This window comes from Rattus norvegicus, chromosome 1 (genome assembly GCF_036323735.1).
Source record: "Rattus norvegicus strain BN/NHsdMcwi chromosome 1, GRCr8, whole genome shotgun sequence".
Classification (NCBI taxonomy): Eukaryota; Metazoa; Chordata; class Mammalia; order Rodentia; family Muridae; genus Rattus; species Rattus norvegicus.
In genome coordinates, this window is record NC_086019.1 from 86,859,023 (window position 1) to 86,878,934 (window position 19,912).

Genomic DNA, 19,912 nt, shown 5'->3' on the forward strand with positions numbered 1-19,912 from the left:
AGGGGGTCTCATTCCAGGCTGCTCTAGAACTCACTATATAGCTAAGGCTGACCTTGAACTCTTCCCGCTTCAGCCTCCCAAATGCTGGTATGGTAGGTGTGCACCTCCATGCCTGGCTGCTTGCTTTTACTGTGTAGTTTAGGTTGACCTTAAACTCAACCCTCCTGCCTCAGTTTCCCAAGTACTGGGGTCACAGGAGTGTGTCACCATACTTATCTTGTAACCTGTGTCTTGGAGAAACCCCGTCTCATTCCTAAGGTGGAGAAACTGACCAGAGAGAACAGCAAGACTCAAGCCAGAGGCCCCAAGCAGCACGGGTTCCATCTGCTCAGACAAGTGACACTGTTTACCGGAAGAGGACTTTGGGGTCTCCGTGCAGCTTGCGGGGTGCTGGGGGTAGCGGCTGTGGGAGGTCCATCCAGGATGGGTGCCATGAGGCGGCGCAGGTCTGGGCTACAAAAACGGCGAGGGTCAGCAGCCAGGGAGGCCTCACTCAGGGCTGGAGGGTGCAGGAAGGCCAGGATCCGTGGAGCGGGAGGGTCTGCGGGATGAACAGAACATGGTTGCATAAGGCTGAAGGGAGGGTCTGCGGGATGAACAGAACATGGTTGCACACGGCTGAAGGCGCTGCTGTGCTAAGCCTAGAGGATGGCTGGGTCATTTTCAACAGCACATCAGGGTGGCCGCTGTGTTTGCTGCAGGAGAGGAGTAGCCGAAGGGCCTCATTCTAAGCCATTTCACAGCCAGATTGCTGTGGGGCCCTGGAGGGTCCTAGGGGAAAGGTTCAGTAACTCCGAATAGTTTGTGGCCATTCAGTTCCTGTGTGTTGAGACTGGCCCGATGTCTCCCCCCTCCGCTGTATCCCTAACACCTCCCCCAAATGTGTTAAGAATGGCCCGATGTACTCCCCACTGTATCCCCTTCCTGTGTTGAGACTGGCCCGATGCCCCGCCCCCTTGACCCCCCCATGTTGAGACTGGCTTGATGCACCCCCTTCTCTGCATCCCTCCCACCTTCAAGGAGTAGGAAATTGCGAGCTCTAGGGAACCACAGTGGAGAAGACAACAAAAACCTTAAGCAGTCAACCTACTCATGGCCGTAAGTGGGGCGGGGCAGGGGGACTGGAGGGAAACACACTGTAAGTAGAGGAACAGCATGTGGAAGGCACTGAGTGTGGCCTGCCGGGAGCACTGAGAGGAAACCAGCATGGTTTGGCTGCTGAGTGGCAAGGGGAGAGAGGCAGAAGACAGGTCCACAGGGCCTGGGGAGCCCATGTAAATGTATCTGACCTTTCTTCTTAAGGTCCTGAGGACACAACGGCCTTGATCCGTACCTAGACTGTTGCCTGGGATACCCTTCTTCGAGGAGGTACCCAGCTGAGGGGGTCTGCGAGTATGTTGCTCCGTTTGTTCCAGGGACAGCACCACTCCGTTCTCTTCTACACGGCTGAGAGGAGGGGGCAAGGCAGAAAGCAGAGTGGGAGTCAGAGAGGGTCCTTGCTCGCCTGCAGCTGCTTCCAGTGTCTTCCTACAGAGGCCATTTCACCCAGGAGCTGACAGAAAGTAATTCCCCATACTACCACATTGCTTTTTCACCAGGATTTATTTCGTCTTGAGATGAGTCAGCCCTGTGTAGCCCGGGCTGGCCTCAGACTCCCACGAACGACCCTGATTCTCCTGAGTGCTGGGATTACAGACACATTACCACCATGCTCGGTTTATGGGGTCTTGAGGATGGAACCGCATGCTAGGCAAACACTCTACTGACTGAGCTACGTCCGCCCCTTAGAAATGCTTTAGGATAAGGGAGACTCAGCCTGTGATGGCATTGATAAGTTGACTGACTTGCTTACTGTGCTGGGGATTGAACCTAGGACCTCATGCATGCTAGGCCAACTCTCCTCCACTGAGCTATCTCCCTAGTTCCTGGGATGGTGTTGAAACGAAACTTAAATCCTGGAGCAGTGGGGCCAACATACAGTCTCATACTTGGGAGGCGGAGGCAAGAGGGCCAAAGTCTCAGCCCAACGGTGAGTTTAATGTTGGTTTGTTCTACAGAAGACTATGTCTCCAAAAAACAAAAAAAACAAAAAAAAAAACAAAAAAAAACCCCAAAAAACTAGGGTTGGGGATTTAGCTCAGTGGTAGAGCGCTTGTCTAGCAAGCGCAAGGCCCTGGGTTCGGTCCCCAGCTCCGAAAAAAAAAAAACTAAAAAATTTAACATATTCCCCATTACTTTTCCAAATATGAAGGATTCATAGCTATATTTCTATGAATAAGCATTTATTTGAGAAGCTTCTATTCATAGACATCCCGTCCTCAAGGGAACAGATTTATAAATACATCCTTCTGTCCCCCGCACCTCCCAGCCCACAGTCTCTGGCTCTGGAGTCAACCCAAATGCTGGCTTTGGGGGAGTGGGTCTGAGGCTGAGAAACAGGAATACATTTGCACCTCATTAGCATAAGCACCTAGAGGGCGGAATGCAGGTGGGTCTGGTGCTCCCTGCAGCTCTTGGAGGAGTGGGCCTCCTCCCCTCACTAAACCTAGCCTGGAGGTGTACCAGTTTAAGCCAGCTACCTTTATCCCCTTAAAAGACATGGTGTACATAGTGACACAGGGACACCCTCGGTACACATACAGAAAGGAATACCCGTAGACACCCAAGTGTCTACCTAGAGAAAGAGAGCACGCACAAAAACCTCTACGCACTCGGTGTCATATCTATGCATACAGGCTACAAGAGCTCAGTAATTTATTCATTCCCCAAACACCTCTCAGTTAAGCATCACTATACAGAGGTTAGTAACAAGGACTCTGGACCCAGCGGATTGGGTTCAAACCTCAGCTCTGCCATTTCTGAGTTGCATGGCCTTAAACATGTGGCTGACTCTCTGGACTGGTGGACAGTAGGCTCTCTGAGGGAATTCTCTAAGCAGGAGCTATACTCCCAGTCATTTCCCTAGTCCTTCACTGGGAGATTCTAGGCAGGGGCTCTACCACTGAGCCACGCCCCCCAGCCCCTCACTGGGAGATTCTAGGCAGGGGCTCTACCACTGAGCCACGCCCCCAGCCCCTCACTGGGGGATTCTAGGCAGGGGCTCTACCACTGAGCCACGCCCCCCAGCCCCTCACTGGGAGATTCTAGGCAGGGGCTCTACCACTGAGCCACGCCCCCAGCTCCTCACTGGGAGATTCTAGGCAGGGGCTCTACCACTGAGCCACGCCCCCCAGCCCCTCACTGGGAGATTCTAGGCAGGGGTTCTACTCCAGATTTTACTAATTTGTATTATTAAAGTGAAACTATGCAGAAACTATGTTGGCAAGGTTGAGGACTACTTCAATCTCCATACACCATGGAAGTGAGTGCTAAATGAAGCAGCACTGTGAAAACCACAGACCAAAGTCTCCTGGCTGACACACGGACAAAGAACTTTGGTCCATTTATTCTCCAATGACTACTAGTCAACCTGAGAAAGGAACTGTTCGTCCAGATCTACTGGTTCATGTTTGTAATCCCAGAACCCAAGAGCCTGAGGCAGGAGGATTGCTGTGAGTTTGAGAGGAGCCTGGGCTACATAGTGATTTCCATACTAACCAGAATTCAGAGTGGTACTTTGTCTCAAACAGACAGACAGACTGACAAAGAAAAGTTACACATGCCCTGGCTTGATGCTTGGACCCCTAGTAAATGTGGAGGGGTCACACGGCCTCCCCAGTTCTGGGACCACAGACGTTCACAGTTTGGTCTCACTTCACATCATCTTTTCCTTAAATGACCAGCATGGGGCAGTTCCTGTGCTATCTGCCAGTGACGCCAGTCCCCGAGATCAGGAGTTCAAGATTATCCTCAGCTACAAAGTAAGCTTGGCCTGCAAGACAGCCTATCTCAAAGCACTAATACATTTTTATTAGTATTACTATTAGTAATACAATTGTATTACTAATAGAATTAACCAGGGGCCCTATGGGTGCACACGTTTAGTTCTAACAAAAGCAGGAATATCTCTGAGTTCGAGACCAGTCTGGTTTACACAGAGTTCTAAAATAGCCCATGCAACACAGTGAGAGCCTGTTTCAAAAAAACAGTTTTTTAAAAATTATATTTTAAAAGTAGCACAGAAAGTATGTACAGAGATGCATGTGTGTATTCACATGGCCATATATGTTCCACATACAGGGACACATTATATACTTTCTTGCACACGCACAATATGAAGGTCTGCTTGTGCATACCACACACACACACACACACTCATGCATGCATGCACATACATGCACAGACACATACACAGACATACACACAGAGATATAGACACAGATACATAGATACTCACAAACATACATACTTTGACACACACATTCACGGACACATATATACTCAGACATGCACACATAGACAGACACATACATACACATATGCACAGACATGGACAGATACATACATCCTCATACACACAGACACATACATACACTCAAATACACATGCAGACACATACACACAGAGACATACATACATACATAGACAGACACATACATTCTCACACACACAGACACACATACACACTCAGATACACACACACACAGACACATATACACGTATACATGGACAGACACACACAGACTTACACACAAATAAAGACACACACACGCAGGCACAAACCACAGACTCACAAACACACATACTCAGGCACACATGCACACACAGAACACACACATTCACAAACACACACAAACACATGCAAAGATACAGACAGACACACACACATGCAAAGACACACAGACACCCAGGCACACACACCTTACACCCTTCTGCTCACCTGATCAGGAAGTGGACGCAGATGATACTTTCCGACTGGGGGCCCCGCCCCCCTGACACCACTGTAGCCTGAGTCTGAGTCCACAGATAGCCTCCAGTCCGGGCCAGGAAGCGATACTGCCCTGTTACTGCCTGGCCCTTGCTCAGCACTGGGGAGAGGGGAGGTAGGGGTAAGGGTCACTGCAGGGACACCTGGGGACAGAAAGCTCAGGAAGCTAGAATTAGGAATAGGAGGTCAGAGAAGACAAAAATTCTTTGAGCTGTTCAGGCCCTAGTATTTGGGGTTCAGGGGGAGACAGGAGTCCCACAAAGCCCTGGGCTTTCTGTTCAGGAGACCAGGAATTGGTGTCATTTGGGGCCATATAGCAGCTGGCTCTGGCCTGGGGACATATTGGTCACATACAAGTGTGGATGCTCCTGCTGACTGCATCAGAGTCCAAAGCGTGGATGTATTCATAGGCAGAACAGCCAATCAGGTCATCGGGGCTGTAGCCAGCAACTTCTGCAATCCTGGAGTAAGACAGAGAGGTACTGGTCAAGGCCCAGATGCAGGGAAGGGGGCAGGTGTCATATACAACACCAGTAAGATGAGAGAGAGGGCAGCCACAGAAAGGCAAAGGGAGGATAATACACAGAGAGGGGAATATAGTGACTTATGTCTGTAATCGCAGCACTCAGGAGGCTGAAGCAGAATTGTGAATGTGAGGCTTGGGATACAGCAAGGCCTTATCTTTACAAAACCAGGGGCTGGGGTGTGGCTCAATGGTAGAGCCCCTCTCTAGAATCCAGTGAGGAGCTGGGGGTGTGGCCCAGTGGTACAGTGCCTGCCTAGAATCCCCCAGTGAGGGGCTGGGGGCGTGGCTCAGTGGTAGAGCCCTGCCTAGAATCCCCAGGGAGGGGCTGGGGGTGTGTTTCAGTGGTAGAGCCCCTGTCTAGAATCCAGTGAGGGGCTGGGGGCGTGGCTCAGTGCTAAGCATGTGCAAGGCCCTGCATTCTACCCCTAGTATGACAACAGTAAATAAATAAATGAATGAGAAAAGAAACATGGTGTGTGTATATGTGTGTGTGTGTGTGTGTGTGTGTGTGTGTGTGTGTGTAGCAAAGGGTGGAAAAGGAAGCAGCAGAGAAGATAAAGAGAAAGAATGTGAGAGAAGAAGCATAAAGCAGGAACAGACACTGCAAAGAGAAAAGAATAAAAATTGATACGGGGGGCGGGGAGGGGGCTGGAGAGATGGCTCAGCGGTTAAGAGCACCGATTGCTCTTCCAGAGGTCCTAAGTTCAATTCCCAGCTTCCACATGGTGGCTCACAACCATCTGTAATGGGATCTGATGCCCTCTTCTGGTGTGTCTGAGGACAATGACAGTGTACTCATATACCTAAAATAAATAAATCTCTAAAAAAAATCGATACGGATAGAAAGCAAGACAGTTCATTGTGTTCTGCACTGTGCAACACAAGGACTGCTGAGAACAATGGCAGAAGACAGGGGACATTATTCTCCTATGGGACAGTTGAGGACAATGGGGCACAGAGAGGTGAAGTGACTTGGTCAAAGATGCAGATCCAGGATGGAAACCCAAGAAGTCAGAACCTAGAGCCTTCATTGCTTCTGAGCATGTGGCTTAGTCTGAGAATGCTCTTCTAGCATGCACAGAGCCCTGGGCTCCATAGCTGGCATCCTGTGATCCCTCCCTTAGGAGGAAGAGGCAGGGCAATTAGAAGTCTAAGGCCATGGGGGTTGGGGGGAGACAGACAGAGACAGAGAGAGACAGACAGAGACAGAGAGAGACAGACAGAGAGAGACAGAGACAGACAGAGACAGAGACACAGAGACAGAGACACAGGGACAGACAGAGACACAGAGACAGACAGAGAGACACAGAGACAGAGAGACAGACAGAGACAGACAGAGACAGACAGAGAGACACAGAGACAGACAGACAGAGACAGACAGAGAGGCACAGAGACAGAGAGACAGAGAGAGACAGACACAGACAGACACAGAGACAGACAGAGAGGCACAGAGACAGAGAGACAGAGAGAGACAGACAGAGACAGACAGAGACAGAGAGAGACAGACAGAGATACAGAGACAGACAGAGACAGAGAGAGACAGACAGAGACAGACAGAGACACAGAGACAGACAGAGACACAGAGACAGAGAGACATAGAGACAGACATAGAGACACAGAGACAGACAGAGACAGACAGAGAGACACAGAGACAGACAGGCACAGAGACAGAGAGACACAGAGACAGACATAGAGACACAGAGACACAGAGACAGACATAGAGACACAGAGACAGAGAGAGAGACAGAGACAGAGAGAGACAGAGAGAGACAGACAGAAATAGAGAGAAACTGACAGACAAAAACAGAGAGGGAGGAAGGGGACAGAGAGAGAGAGACAGAGAGAGAGACAGAGAGACAGAGGGATAAACAGAGGGAGGAGAGAGAGGGAAGAGAGGGAGAGAGACAGCAAAGAGGGAGGAAGGGGAGAGACAGACAGACTGACTGACCCACTGACAGATAGACAGATTTAAGTAGGTGGTGGGCGGGTATGGTGCTGCATAAAGTACTGCCCACCTCTCGTCGCAGTATGTGAACTTCATGTCCAGGCTGTGGCGACTGAGAAAGGCCCCTCGGCCCAGTGGGGGCTCCAGACTGGCTGGGTGGGGGATGGCTTCACAGATAAGCACCAGGCATTGCAGGGGAGGCTCGGAGCGAGGGCTCCCGGCGGGGGAAGTCTGTGCAGGGGGCTTGTAGGCCCTCATATGTCCTGAGCAGTGCAGCACCTTTGGGTGAAGTGGGGTGTTGTGAGCACTCATCCTAGCCCTAGGGCTGGAATGCCTGCTGTGTCTGGGTCCCACAAGGAAGAGGGGAGAAAAGACTCTCGATTATTCTTGAAACTCATGAGGAGCTTTGGCATCTTCCTTCCCACCCTTGGGAAACTTGCATGATTTAATACGGAAGGCTGAAGACTTTTGCATCCTCAACATCTGGCCCCGGGATACTGAATTTCATAGGTGCTCTGATGCCTTACTGGACTCGGAGGCGTTCCACCAAATCTCTGAGCCTTGGGAAAGCCCAGATCCACCAGGAAATGAGACTTTCAGGGGCCACACCCACCCTACTGAGACTAAGCCCAGCCTACCTTCCAGGTGGCCGCTTTGAGGTTCAGCGTGCGCCCCCTGCTGGTGAGTGTGCTCTTCATTCGCAGGGAAAAGTGGCGTCCTGTTGCTGCTTCTGACTTCTTCTTTGACAGGCCTAGGAAGCATGGAGAGAGGGGCAAGTCATTGAGTAAATGTTAGTCTCCCAGCCTCAGAGATGGCTTAACGGTTACAAGCGTTTATGGTTACCTCTCGCAGGGGACATGAGCTTGGCTCCCTGAATCTATGTTAGCCAGCTCATAACCAACCATCGGCAACTCCAAAACCCACTTCCTGCCTCTGAAATCACCTGTACTCACATGCACTCTCTCCCACCCCTTCCTCCCCCTTAAAATAAAATAAAAATAAAATCTTCTTTCTTCGTCTTTTTTTTTTTTCTTTTTTTCAGAGCTGGGGACCGAACCCAGGGCCTTGTGCTTGCTAGGCAAGCGCTCTACCACTGAGCTAAATCCCCAACCCCTTTCTTCCTCTTTTCTTCCCTCCCTCCCTCCCTCCCTCCCTCCCTCCCTCCCTCCCTCCCTCCCTTCCTTCCTTCCTTCCTGAGACAGGTAGACCAGGCTGACCACGGACACAGAGAGATCTGTCTGGCTCTGCCTCGAGTACTGGGATTGAAGGTGTGTGCCACTACACCTGGTAAAAATAAAATCTTAAAGTCTCCTCAGCCTCATCTCCATAGTTGAGACCTGGAACCAGTGAAGGGACACCCCCTCCAAGGAAGGGACCCCCGCCCCGGGGGGCTAAGGGAGCCCCCAGGGAACGAATGCCAGGGTGTAACTAGCTCTGTCCACTTTTCTCTATGTAAATGTTCCAGATCAGGGAGGGGAAGCCCAGGTCAATATCCTACCCTGAATGGTGGGCACTCACTTGGTCTCGGGGTCAGGGCATCCTGGAGTTCCTCTTGGTCACAGGGATGGATAAAATCAAAGATACTGTGTCCAATGAGCTCCAGCTGTAGGTGGGGGGCGGGATAGAGTGTAATGGACAGAAGACACTTAACAGGACCCCTGAGCTCCTCCTTCTCTGCTGTCACTTCTGCCCCAAGACATGAGTCATCAGCCCATTCATTCATCCATCCATTCATTCATTCATTTGTTCAGCACCTAATATCTACTAGGACCCTTTCTTTTTTCTTTCTTTCTTTTTTTTTTCCGGAGCTGAGGACCGAACCCAGGGCCTTGCGCTTGCTAGGCAAGCGCTCTACCACTGAGGTAAGTCCCCAACCCGGACCCTTTCTAAATGACTGGCCAGATCACATGGATCTTGCCTTTTTCAGGGTGGTGTTTGTGCATGCATGTCCATGGGGAGGCATCTAGAGTACGGCCACATGATAATAAGACGCTAGTTTAATGACAGTGGTCTGAATAGTTCCTTGAGGAGGCAACATTTAAAAAATAAACATCCTGAGCTGGAGATATGGCTTGTGCAGACCAGGCCCTGGATTTGATACCAAACACCATGTCTGGGCATTTTGTGTCTAGCACCTATAGTTCTAGTATTGGGGACATGGAGGCAGGAGGATCAGAAGTTCAAGGTCGTCCTTTGCTATGTAGTGGGCTTGAGGCTAGCCTGGGCTGTATGAGACACTGTTTCAAAGGGAGATAAAAGCTCAACAATGTAACTAAAGTGAGTCTGTGGCTCTCTGGAGTAAGAGAGCGCTTTTAAAAATGAGAGTCATGAATGGTAGGGTGACCCGTGCCTTTAATCTCAACATTCAGAAGGCAGAAACAGGTCCATCTCTGTGAGTTCCAGGCCAGCCTGGTTTATATATCAGGTTCTAGGCAAGCTATGGTTACATAGTAGGGCCCTATCTCAAAAAAAAGAGGGGTAGGGGGTGGGGGATAGAGAGATGGAGACTTGTCACTCATTAATTAAGAGCACTTGCTGCTCTTACAGAGGATCTAGGTTCACTTCCCAGGACCCATATCGGGTGACTGACAACTGCTTGTAATTCCAGTTCCAGGGGATCCAATGCCCCCTTCTTAACCTCTGAGGGCACCTGCAATACATGTGATGCACACTTGTATATTCAGGATTCACCTGCAATGCACATGATGCATGCACACACACACACACACACACACACGTACACACTCAGGGCCCCCTATATACACATAAAATAGAAAAATATTTTACTAGTAATAAAGAAACAAAAATAAAAACAGGATTCACAAATGCAAAGGCCCTGGGGTGAGTCACACCTCCTGGGCCGGTCCAAGAATCTGCTCCTTGTTTCAGTTTAGCAAGTGAACCTGGTGGCAGTGAGGAGGGGACACATGAAAAGGCAGCCACAGTGGGACCCAACCCAATGGTGTCTAGAAGACACATTACTCTTCCAATAACACCTCTTGTAGCTAGGTTTGATGGTTGGCTCTACCACTTCCTAGTTTGGGACTTCGGGGCAGTCACTTGTCTGACTCTGAGAGCTCACCCTCACAGAGAAATTGGTACCAGGAGTGGGGTTATGTATCAGAGAGGAGGAACAGAGGTCCACTGCACAGCCATTTACATGAAAGACAAAAAAGAACACAAACTTTCTCATATAGTGCTTGCTTTAAGGATGAATTAAAAGTTAGTGTTAGTCCCCAGATGTCTTGTCCAGCTCTTTTTCTCTTGCCTGAGACTTGTGTCTACTCCCTGCTGATCCCTTAACCTCTAGCCTTTCTAAATCCATCCCCTTTCTAAACTCTAAATATGATTCTACCTCTTCAGCACAGCTTCCCTCTTGTTTTGTTTGACTCCTTCTATGGCTCCTCAGTGCCTGGGAGACAAACCTTCTCATTCGGACACATATTACCTGTTGATCTGTCTGACCTCCCCACCTCCCCTAGCCCCTAATTTCTGCTGACCTCTGTCCACAAGTCAACTTAGTCCCTTCTCCAAAAAGTTCCCTTATTACCTCACCTCTGGGCCTTCGATTGTGCTGGCACTTCTCCATGTATACTCCTGATCCTTCCTGACCCTCCTATCATGTCCATATGACTGGCTACGTCATCACATTTCAACACTGAGCTGTTCTTCTAAGAAGCCCCGATTCCATCTCCTCCCAGGCTGGGTCAGGTCTCAACTTCACATTTCCTACATCTAGCCTGTCTCAAGAGGCTTTGACCCTTCTGTTTGGTGCTATTCCTCTCTTCCCTCTTTCCTTAAAGGAAGAACTAAGGTTGTGTGGGGAAACCACAGTAACCCCCGCCCCTCCCCCATCACCAGTTCGGGTGTGGCAGGCACAGAGCAGGCAGCTCACCTGACTGAGGCCCAGGTGCTTGCTGACATTTTCCGACAGGTAAGCCATGTCTCCCTCAGCGGTGAGCACCATGACGAAACCCTCCAGGGCCTTCAGGTAGCAGGCGTCCAGTGGTTCTCCCTCTTTTCCCACCTGGTTCCACTCCCCTGGTGCCCAAGCCGGTGGGGAGAGGGAGGATGGGGCAGCTGTGGTCAGTCATGGTTCTACCCTAGATAGCTTCCCTCCACCTTTCCTTACCCACATGAATGCATAGAAATGCCCAGGTGGGTGGGAGAAAATTCTAGGGTCTCGGAGTGGCAAGGAAGAGGGCAAGGCCACTGAACTTTGGAAACAGGAGCATGAACTCCCAGAGGGGACATAATCCTCCAAGATTCTAAGACTGAACTCTGAGGGGTTGGAATTAGGCCACTTGGAATTCCAGAGTTGTGTGTATGTTTTCTAGAATTCTTGAGGGAGGATATGGATGGAGGATATGCAAGATGGGCAGAATACTAAAATGTTGGGGGCTTTCAGAAGATGGAGTTCCATTACATTTTGTTTGTTTGCTGTGGATGCGAAGGTCAGAGGACAACTGGAAGAATTCTAAAGGAGCGAAGTCTCCCCCAAAATTCTATGGGGCAAGGGGAATTAACTGGCAGAGCCTCCCTAATAAAAGCTTTTCAATTTTCTAGATATCTAAGGTGTGTGTGTGTGTGTGTGTGTGTGTGTGTGTGTGTGTGTGTGTGGTGGGGGAGCATGCAAACACTTCCTTGGGTGGGTGTTGATAAGATAAAAAATAGAACCAGAGAAAGAGAGAATGAAGAACGACTTTTAAGGATTATCTAATCATGGTGGCTATGAGCTGAGGCAGAAGGTTAAAAAAAAATGCAAGTCTTGCCTGCCTATCAAGGTAGTTCAAGGCCAGTTTGAACAACTTAGTAAGACAATATATGTCAAAATAAAACAGTTTTTAAAAAGGGCTAGGGGTGTGGCTCATTGGTAGAGCACCTACCTAGAGATGTTAAGTGAGGGGCTGCGGGATGTGGCTCTGTGGTACAGTGCTTGGGTACCACATCCCTTGGATTTGGGTACAATCTCCAGTACGGCAAGAAAGAAAAACAAACACATAAATTGCCGCTGCAGTGGCTCATTCCTTTTATCTCAGCACTCAAAGGCAGGGTGAGGGAGGCAGACAGATCTCTATGAGTTCAAGGTCTGCTTGGTCTACATAACAAGTTCCAGGCCAGTCAGAGCTACAGTGAGATCTTGCCTCAAAAACAAAACAAAATAAAACAACCAAAAAACTCAAGAAATAAGGGGGCAAAATACGAAGGCCTCAAGGGGTCGCTCTTAGATTCTAAGGGTGCGGCCTCCCGCGGGGTCTTCCTGAACCCAGGGCTCCGACTGGTCCAGCACTCGAAGGGGCGGAGTCTCGCCTAGAGAGCGGATCCCGCGGGCAGGGAGGCGGGGCAGGCTTCCCAGGGGCGGGGCCTCCGCGGCAGGCAGCGGCAGGGGGCGGGGCGTTCCGGGCTCACCTGCAGCGCAGAGGCGGTGCATGCGCAAGTAGCTGATTGTGAGGCGCATGATGGAGGCCTTGTCCAGGTGCGCGCTGACGCCGCGCGCAAAGGGCAGGGTGTGCGCCAGTTGGTACAGCACCTCCGTCTCCTGGCTGCGCCTGCTGCGGGCCGCATCCCGCGACTTCTCCTTCCGCAGCTCGGTGCTCGACCTGTGGAAAGGAAATGGCACGCGGCAGGTCGCACGTGGGACACCTCCGCTTGGCGTTCCGGCGACATCTCTGGGCCTGGCAGTTTCTCCCCTTGGAGCCCCTTTGCTTGCCCCAAAGTTTACCTGTCTTGGTCCCAGTCCATGTGGCCCTCCCTGCGAGGCCTTGCTCCAGGCTTCTCCCCCAGGTTGTGTGCCTAAGGCCCTCTGTCTTCTCCCGGACTTAGCTGTAGCTCAGTTCCCGAGCTAGAGACGCCGCCTGGGGGATAGGGAGGCCTCCCGGTGGGAGGGGGTGGTAGAGCTGGCTGGAGTCCAAGGGAGAGATGGAGCACGGAGAGCCCCAGCCTCCCTGGCCTTCCCACCCGGTTTCCCGTCCTTAGACAGGCTGATTCTCAAAGACAGATATCTCAAAGTCTAACGACACACCAAAGGGGCCTTAAGAGGGGCAGGGCCCCACTAAGGGTGACACAGCAAACCAACCCCTGTGTTCTGCTCAGCACCTCTACACCTTAATACATTTCAAATGCCTGACTTGTGCGTGCGTGCGTGCGTGCGTGCGTGTGTGTGTGCGTGTGTGTGTGTGTGAGAGAGAGATCAGTAATATTAATATCTATTAACTACCCATTATTATTAGGTTTTTCTCTCCATCAAGTGGTAAACCCCCTTCAAATTCCAAATGGAGCAGCACATGCCTTTAATCCCAGCATTTAGGAGGCATATTTCTGAATTCCAGGTCAGCCTAGTCTACATAACTCAGGTTTAGGCCAGACAGAGCTTCTTGTGAGACTCTGTCTCAAAACAAACAAGCAGCCAAGCAAAAAGAACCCAAACTTTGTTTATCTGATACCAAAGTCTATTTGTCAGGGTTTCCTTGTGTAGCTCAGGCTGGGCACAAACACCCACTAAGTGCTAGGATTCTAGGTATGTATGTACCTATAGACACTTGACTCATGGCTCTTTTCGACTGTTTATTTTTTTAATGTATATTGTATCTAGTTTTATAGTCATCATTATTGATGCTAACAATATTTCTAACTCATAAGACAAGTTGATTAGCCTATGTATTTGGCATATGTAAGCATACATCTGACCCTCAGGGGAGCCCAAAGGGGATATTATTATTATTATTATTATTATTATTATTATTATTAATGTGTATGTATGTATTTGTTTATTTATTTTTGAGACAGGGGTTTTCTGTTTAGTCCTGGCTGTCCTGGAACTTTCTCTGTAGACCAGGTTGGCCTCGAACTCAGATCTTCTGCTTCTGCCTCCTGGGAGTAAAGGTGTGTTCCACTACACCTGCTATTATTTGAGACAGGGACTCATGTAGCCCAAGCCAAGGATGACCCTAGGCTTCTGATCTTGAGTACTGGGATTACAAATCTATAGGCATGTCACCATGCCTGGCCTCAATGGGGCACATTTTAACCCACTTTGCAAAGGGGAAACTGAGGCTCTGAAAGGTGAAGTCCTTTGTCCAAGAGATCACATAACCAGTACCTGGCTGAGCCCAGTCAGTGAGGTTCCTATTCTCAAGCTTTTCTCTAACCAGCTGCATGTGATGGCCACCCCCTACCCCGAGAAAGCCGGCTCTGGGGTAGGAAGGAGGCTGCTCTTTCCTAAACGTCTTCAATTCGGGGTGCAGAGGCCACTTCTGGGGATGGGAGGGCTACAAAACGTTTTAGTCTGGGTGCGGGGGTGGGGTTGGGGAGCCATTAGTGCAAGGCGGTGAGAGGCCCGGAAGGGGGCAGGCTGGCTTAGTTAGTATTGGAGAAGCCAAGGGGGCGCCCCTATGAACTCCCTCCTGGCTGGTGGGGGCAGGGGCCTCAGTCCTGCCTGCCCAGAGGACATTCCGTCCTGTACTGTACTGTTCCAGCCCTGTTTGTCTTCCTGCCCAGAGGGTGGGGGTGGGCGGGCCTCACTGAGCTGGGGGCCCTGGGACAGAGGGAACTAACTGGGAGAGAGAAGGGGAATGGGGTGGGGGTGGGGCTGGTGCCCCACCTCCCAAGCAGCTGAGCTCTGTAATCCTACTCTCCACAGCTAGGGTGGCAGGGTTTCTTCCTCCATAGAAGGAGCCAGCTGGTGGCTGCAGAGGGACCCTCCTTCCCCTCTCAGCCTGTTCTCCGGATGTTCTGAGGGGAAGTGTGGGCCTCTCACTGGCTTCTCTGGCCTTGCTGTGAAACAGAGTGGGGGCTGCCTGTTCTGGGTCAGGGTTCCAGTGCTGACACCATTACTGCCGCTGCTCATTAGCTGAGTGACTTTGGGCAGGTTGCTTAACGTCCCTGGGCACGGTAATATCCTCCACCTCCTCAAAGGGTATTTTTTGTTTGTTTAGGTTTAGGGGTATGTGAGATGAGGCCGGGAGACAAAATCTCACTGAATAGCTCAGATACGCCCCAAACTCATGCCTCAGCCCCTTCCTTGAGTGCCAGGCTCACAGGACTGCATCACCTTGATGGATTCCTACAGTGGATTGAAGATTAAATGAGTTAATATATGTCAGAGCTCAGGAATTGAGGCTTGGCAACTGGCTAGTGTCAGTAACAAAAGGCTCTAGTCTGAGTCTCTTGTACCCTAGAGTAACCTGTGGGCCTCTGTACAATTACCTGTATGCAGTTAGTCAGGCATGCAGGTATGTGTGTGTATGATTATGAGTGTGTAATCACAAGCCCAGCTTTCACACAAATATCTCGAAGGAAAGAAATAACCATTGCACACTCAAAAACGAGAGAGCCCCCATTCCTGCCTTATAGCAACCACATGGACCAGAAATGATTACCTCCCTTTTGAGAAGGTAGGAACAGGGTCAAGCTTGACCACTTGAGTTCGATTCCCAGAACCAGCACTGTGGAGGAAAGAACTGACCCCTGACCTTCATACACTCTCAAAGGCAAACATGCGCACCCCTCCCCTAGACACACAGGTACAGAAATAAGTAAATAAAGTCATTTTTTTAAAAAAAAGATAGAAACAGGGCCTGGGATGTTTGTAGTTCAGTTGGAGGAGCATTTGCCCAGCAGAGCTACATGCCCAGGATGTGGTTCCTGCCTGCAAGTCTATCACTAAGGGGAGCAGAAGGAGCAGGAGTTCATGGTCATCTTCGAATGTAACGAGTTCGAGGTTAGCCTGTCTCAGACAGAGGCTGAGGTCCAGAGCAATGTCAGGGCTGGCCTGGGTGGCTCAGGTGGTAATGCATCCTCATTCCAGTCTGCCTCACTCAGTTACCTCTCAGACAAACTTCATACCCACGGTGCACCCCCATGCATTACCTTCCTGCTTAGAAAGCTACCACAGATGGGTGACAGAAATTGCCGGAGGCCACACAGTGATCTCTAGGAGAGCCAGGTCTGTTGATTTCAGGCACCTCAGTGTGTGTGTGTGTGTGTGTGTGTGTGTGTGTGCTGGGAGAGAGCTCTGTTTCCTCACTAGGAGAATTCCGACTCCCATTATCCAAGACTTGAAGCTGGCGTTCTGGGAGGGAAATCCCTGGGCCAATATCATACAGCCAGGAAGTGGGAGTTTGGAGATTTGAACCCTGACTTTAGGGCCTGTGTTCTAAAATGCTATTCTTCAAGAGGGTGTGCCCATTACCCAAGGGACACTTGTCTGTTCCTTTCTGCTTGGTGGCCTAAGTCCTTTCCTCCTGTCCCAGCACCGCCGCGGATCTCCCTAGCTGGCCCAACTCTGATCCAACCCCTTGGCCGTGTGCCCAGCCTGGGACGTGCGCCTGGAACGTTGCCACCTTCACTCCGTGTTCTAGCTGAGAACAGAGGGTGGGGCCTAGGGGCCCAGGGTGAGGCCTGGGAAGGGAGACTTGGAGCTCAATGGTATCTTAGCTAAGACAGAAAAGACTCCATCTCTTCCTCACCCGGAACAGCTTAGGGAATTAAGACAGCCCCTTTCTCACATTCTGAGCTTTTGAGTCTTAGCTGGGAACTGGGGGGCTTGCAAAAAACCGTAAAGGATTTGAGGTGTGGTGGAAGCTTAGCTTTACATCTGAGCAGAGACCCCTTTGAGTTTGCTTGGAGTTGACCTGAGAGGCCAGGGACAAGGTTTAGGTTGGAGAAAGGGATTGGGGTAGGGGGTTAATGGGGAGTCTCTCTGACCTTGATCCAACTTGTTCTCATAGTGTCATTTGGTGGGGTGCCTAGCCATCAGTCCTGTTTTTCCAGGAAACCCTGCTTTCAGGGCAGTGTGCTCGTTCTTGATCTCCTATGATTACTCCCCACAACGAGTAAGATAGCTTGGAGGCAGAAGCTAGAAGAAAGAAGGGGGCCCACGGCGCCGGAGGTAACCACTCACCCTCACCCAAGACCCCTCTGATGCCAAGTGCCATCCTGGGGGTGCGGGAAGGGCCCGGAGCTCAGCCGTGAGACGGGTGCGAGTTATGAATGGGTGTGCGGCGGCGTGGGACGACACTACAGGAAAGGGCTGGCCTTGGATGGTGATGGGGGGAGCATTCTAGTTCAGCTAGGAGAGGCCCCTCACACAACCATAAGGGGGCGCTGTCACGGGCGGCACCAGAGATGGCTTAGAAGGGGTGGGGATTGAGTTCCCTGGTGGGCTCAGGGCCAGAAGTTGAAATAGATGGGCCGGACCGAGCCAGCAAAGGGGGATCCTGGGTGGGTTGAGGCAGGGGTCAAAACTGGGCGTAGAGAAAAACCAATCAGACCTAGGAAACCAGACAGGAGGGACAGGGGTGAGGCTTGAGGGATGCCCCAGTTTAGACAGAGAATGCCGAAGGTCTAGGCAATTTTTCTGAGGTCTCTTGTGGCAACTTGGCCGAATGGGCTCCACTGGCTATGGTCTCACCCACAGCCTCTGCACCTGTTGCAAGGTGAATGCAGAACACTTTTTCCTAGGGCGACCCCAGCTGTGTCCAGCCACAGGAGGGCGCTGCCTCCCTCCCTTGATCAGCCAGGGCATCTTTCCGAAGGATGTCCCTCAAATAGGGTTAGGGTGGGGCCCTCCTCCCTCAGTTACAGACTGGGTCGAGGCAGATGAAAGAGACACAGAACCAGGCTGTGGGAAGTGGCTCAGGTTTGTCCCGTTGGTACTGGAAAGGGGTGACCCTGCTTATTTAATGCTGTTTTTTGAGACAAGCTCTCTATGTAGACTAAAGCTGGTCTGGAACTTGCCGTGTAGGTTAGGCTGACTTTGAAAGCATCATTGTCCTGTAGCTTTCTAAGTGCTGGGTTTACAGGCGTGAATCTCCTTCCCTAGCTATCATTCCACTTTTTGAAGGGAAAAAATTCCCTGGTTGGGTCCCACACAGCTTCTAATGAGACACCCCTCCCCTTACCCCCAAACACACACATGTCATTTCCAGGGCGACTCGAAGCTTGGGAGACTGTTAGAAAGGGCATAGCAAAAGTAACCTCTCTTCTGGAATTCAGAAGTAGAGTCTTTCAGGGACTCCCTAGAAACCTCAGTTTAGGGATCCCTTTTGAATATCACAAGAGTTAGACTGTCAAGAAAGACTCTTTTCAGGGACTTGGAGGAAAAGCCTCTTTTGGAAGAGAGGCCACTGCTCAAACGCGACCACCTCCAACTTGGAGTTTCACTCCCAGCCAGATGGAGGATTGAACCCGATGTATCAGAAATCGCAGCTCATAACTCCAAAGCTGGAGCTCTGGGGGTATATCCCAGATACCGGCAACCCTCTAGGGTGGAGGGTGCATAGGGGATGTGCCCCCCAATCGCGCGCCTCAGGGTGTCCACAACTTGAGCCACACCCCAGAGATGAGGGGTCCCCCTAAACCACCGTCAAGGAGAGCCCCCAGTCCCCATCATTCTATCCCCGAAGCCCTGTACCTCACGCGCTGCAGCCCCAACGCCATGGCTCGCCCTTCGCGGTTCCAGAGCCCTCGATGCCCAGCTACCCCCTCCCCTGTCCGTGTGAGCCCCCTCCCCAGCTCCACCTCTGCCACTCCATTGGCTGGTCTTTGCCCAGCCCGCGGCTCTGATTGGAAGGTGGGCTTGTTACTCCCGAGGTGGAGGAGGGACTAGAAAGAGAAGACTTGGAACTTCAAGGGGTGGGGGAATCTAATGTAATGCACACCCCCAGCCACGCCCCTGCCCCAGACTTCCTTGGCAGTCCGGAGCCCGCCGGGCGTGATTTCCCTCCAGTCTCTGTACACTCCTGAACCTTCTGATTCACTGTTTTCTGCGTCCCAGCTTCTGTCGCAGTGCCTCCCTCCACTCCCACCCTTCCTAACCCTCCCTCTTCTTTTTCCTCTGTCCTTTTTTGACGTACTAAGTCCCCACTTTTCTCCACCCCGAACTGTCTACTTCACCTGTATTCCACAACCCCTTACTTTGCCATATCCCATGTCCCTCCATTGTGTGGCCCCACTGTAGACCCCGCCTCCACGAACCTTCCTTGTCCACCGGTCTCCACTCCACGCTGACCCCGTGGCCTCTCTTAACTCCCTGTGCAGGTTCCTGCGGATGAATAATTAAGCTTCTGTCAAGTAAATATGCTTTAGCTCCATCACACCCACTTGTAAAGGGAACAGAGAAACGATGAGAGATACGTGCGCAGTGACCACGGACAGGTGGAAGACGGTACAGCTGGGTAAGGAAGAGGAAGGAAGTTCCTGCGTAGGCTAGAGAGGGCGTGGGACCCACATCGTGGAAGGAGAGAACCAACTCCAGAAAGTTGTTCTTTGACCTGTCTGTGTGCCCGTGCACACACGTAAAATGTAATTAAAAAAAAAAACTAAAAAAAAAAAAATTGTAGGGCTGGAGAGATGGCTCAGCGGTTAAGAGCACTGACTGCTCTTCCAGAGGTCCTGAGTTCAAATCCCAGCACCCCCATGGAGGCTCACAACCATCTGTAATGAGATCTGATGCCCTCTTCAGGTGTGTCTGAAGACAGCTACAGTGTACTTATATACATAAAATAAATCTTTTAAAAAATTGTCTTTTGGGGTTGGGGATTTAGCTCAGTGGTAGAGCATTGCCTAGCGAGCG

At 50.9% G+C, this 19,912-nt stretch overlaps 1 protein-coding gene across 3 annotated transcripts in view; it reads right to left on the reverse strand.

The window, feature by feature from the left end:
* Window positions 1-19,505, reverse strand: part of Hif3a (hypoxia inducible factor 3 subunit alpha) — a 32,332-nt gene extending 12,827 nt beyond the window's left edge. The window contains exons 1-10 of one of the 3 annotated variants that reach the window (XM_039089538.2): window positions 19,315-19,505; window positions 12,748-12,938; window positions 11,234-11,379; window positions 8,857-8,941; window positions 7,977-8,089; window positions 7,409-7,617; window positions 5,222-5,328; window positions 4,820-4,967; window positions 1,334-1,446; window positions 351-541 (exon numbers count right to left, since the gene is read on the reverse strand). In XM_039089538.2, the coding sequence (XP_038945466.1) occupies window positions 351-541; window positions 1,334-1,446; window positions 4,820-4,967; window positions 5,222-5,328; window positions 7,409-7,617; window positions 7,977-8,089; window positions 8,857-8,941; window positions 11,234-11,379; window positions 12,748-12,796 (1,161 nt within the window). In that variant the 5' untranslated portion in view covers window positions 12,797-12,938; window positions 19,315-19,505. Of the gene's footprint in view, window positions 1-350; window positions 542-1,333; window positions 1,447-4,819; window positions 4,968-5,221; window positions 5,329-7,408; window positions 7,618-7,976; window positions 8,090-8,856; window positions 8,942-11,233; window positions 11,380-12,747; window positions 12,939-13,060; window positions 13,084-18,751; window positions 18,817-19,314 lie in introns of those variants that run through there. The other 2 variants (NM_001388512.1, NM_022528.3) reach the window with 2 other exon arrangements.
* Between the last annotated feature and the right edge of the window lie 407 nt (window positions 19,506-19,912).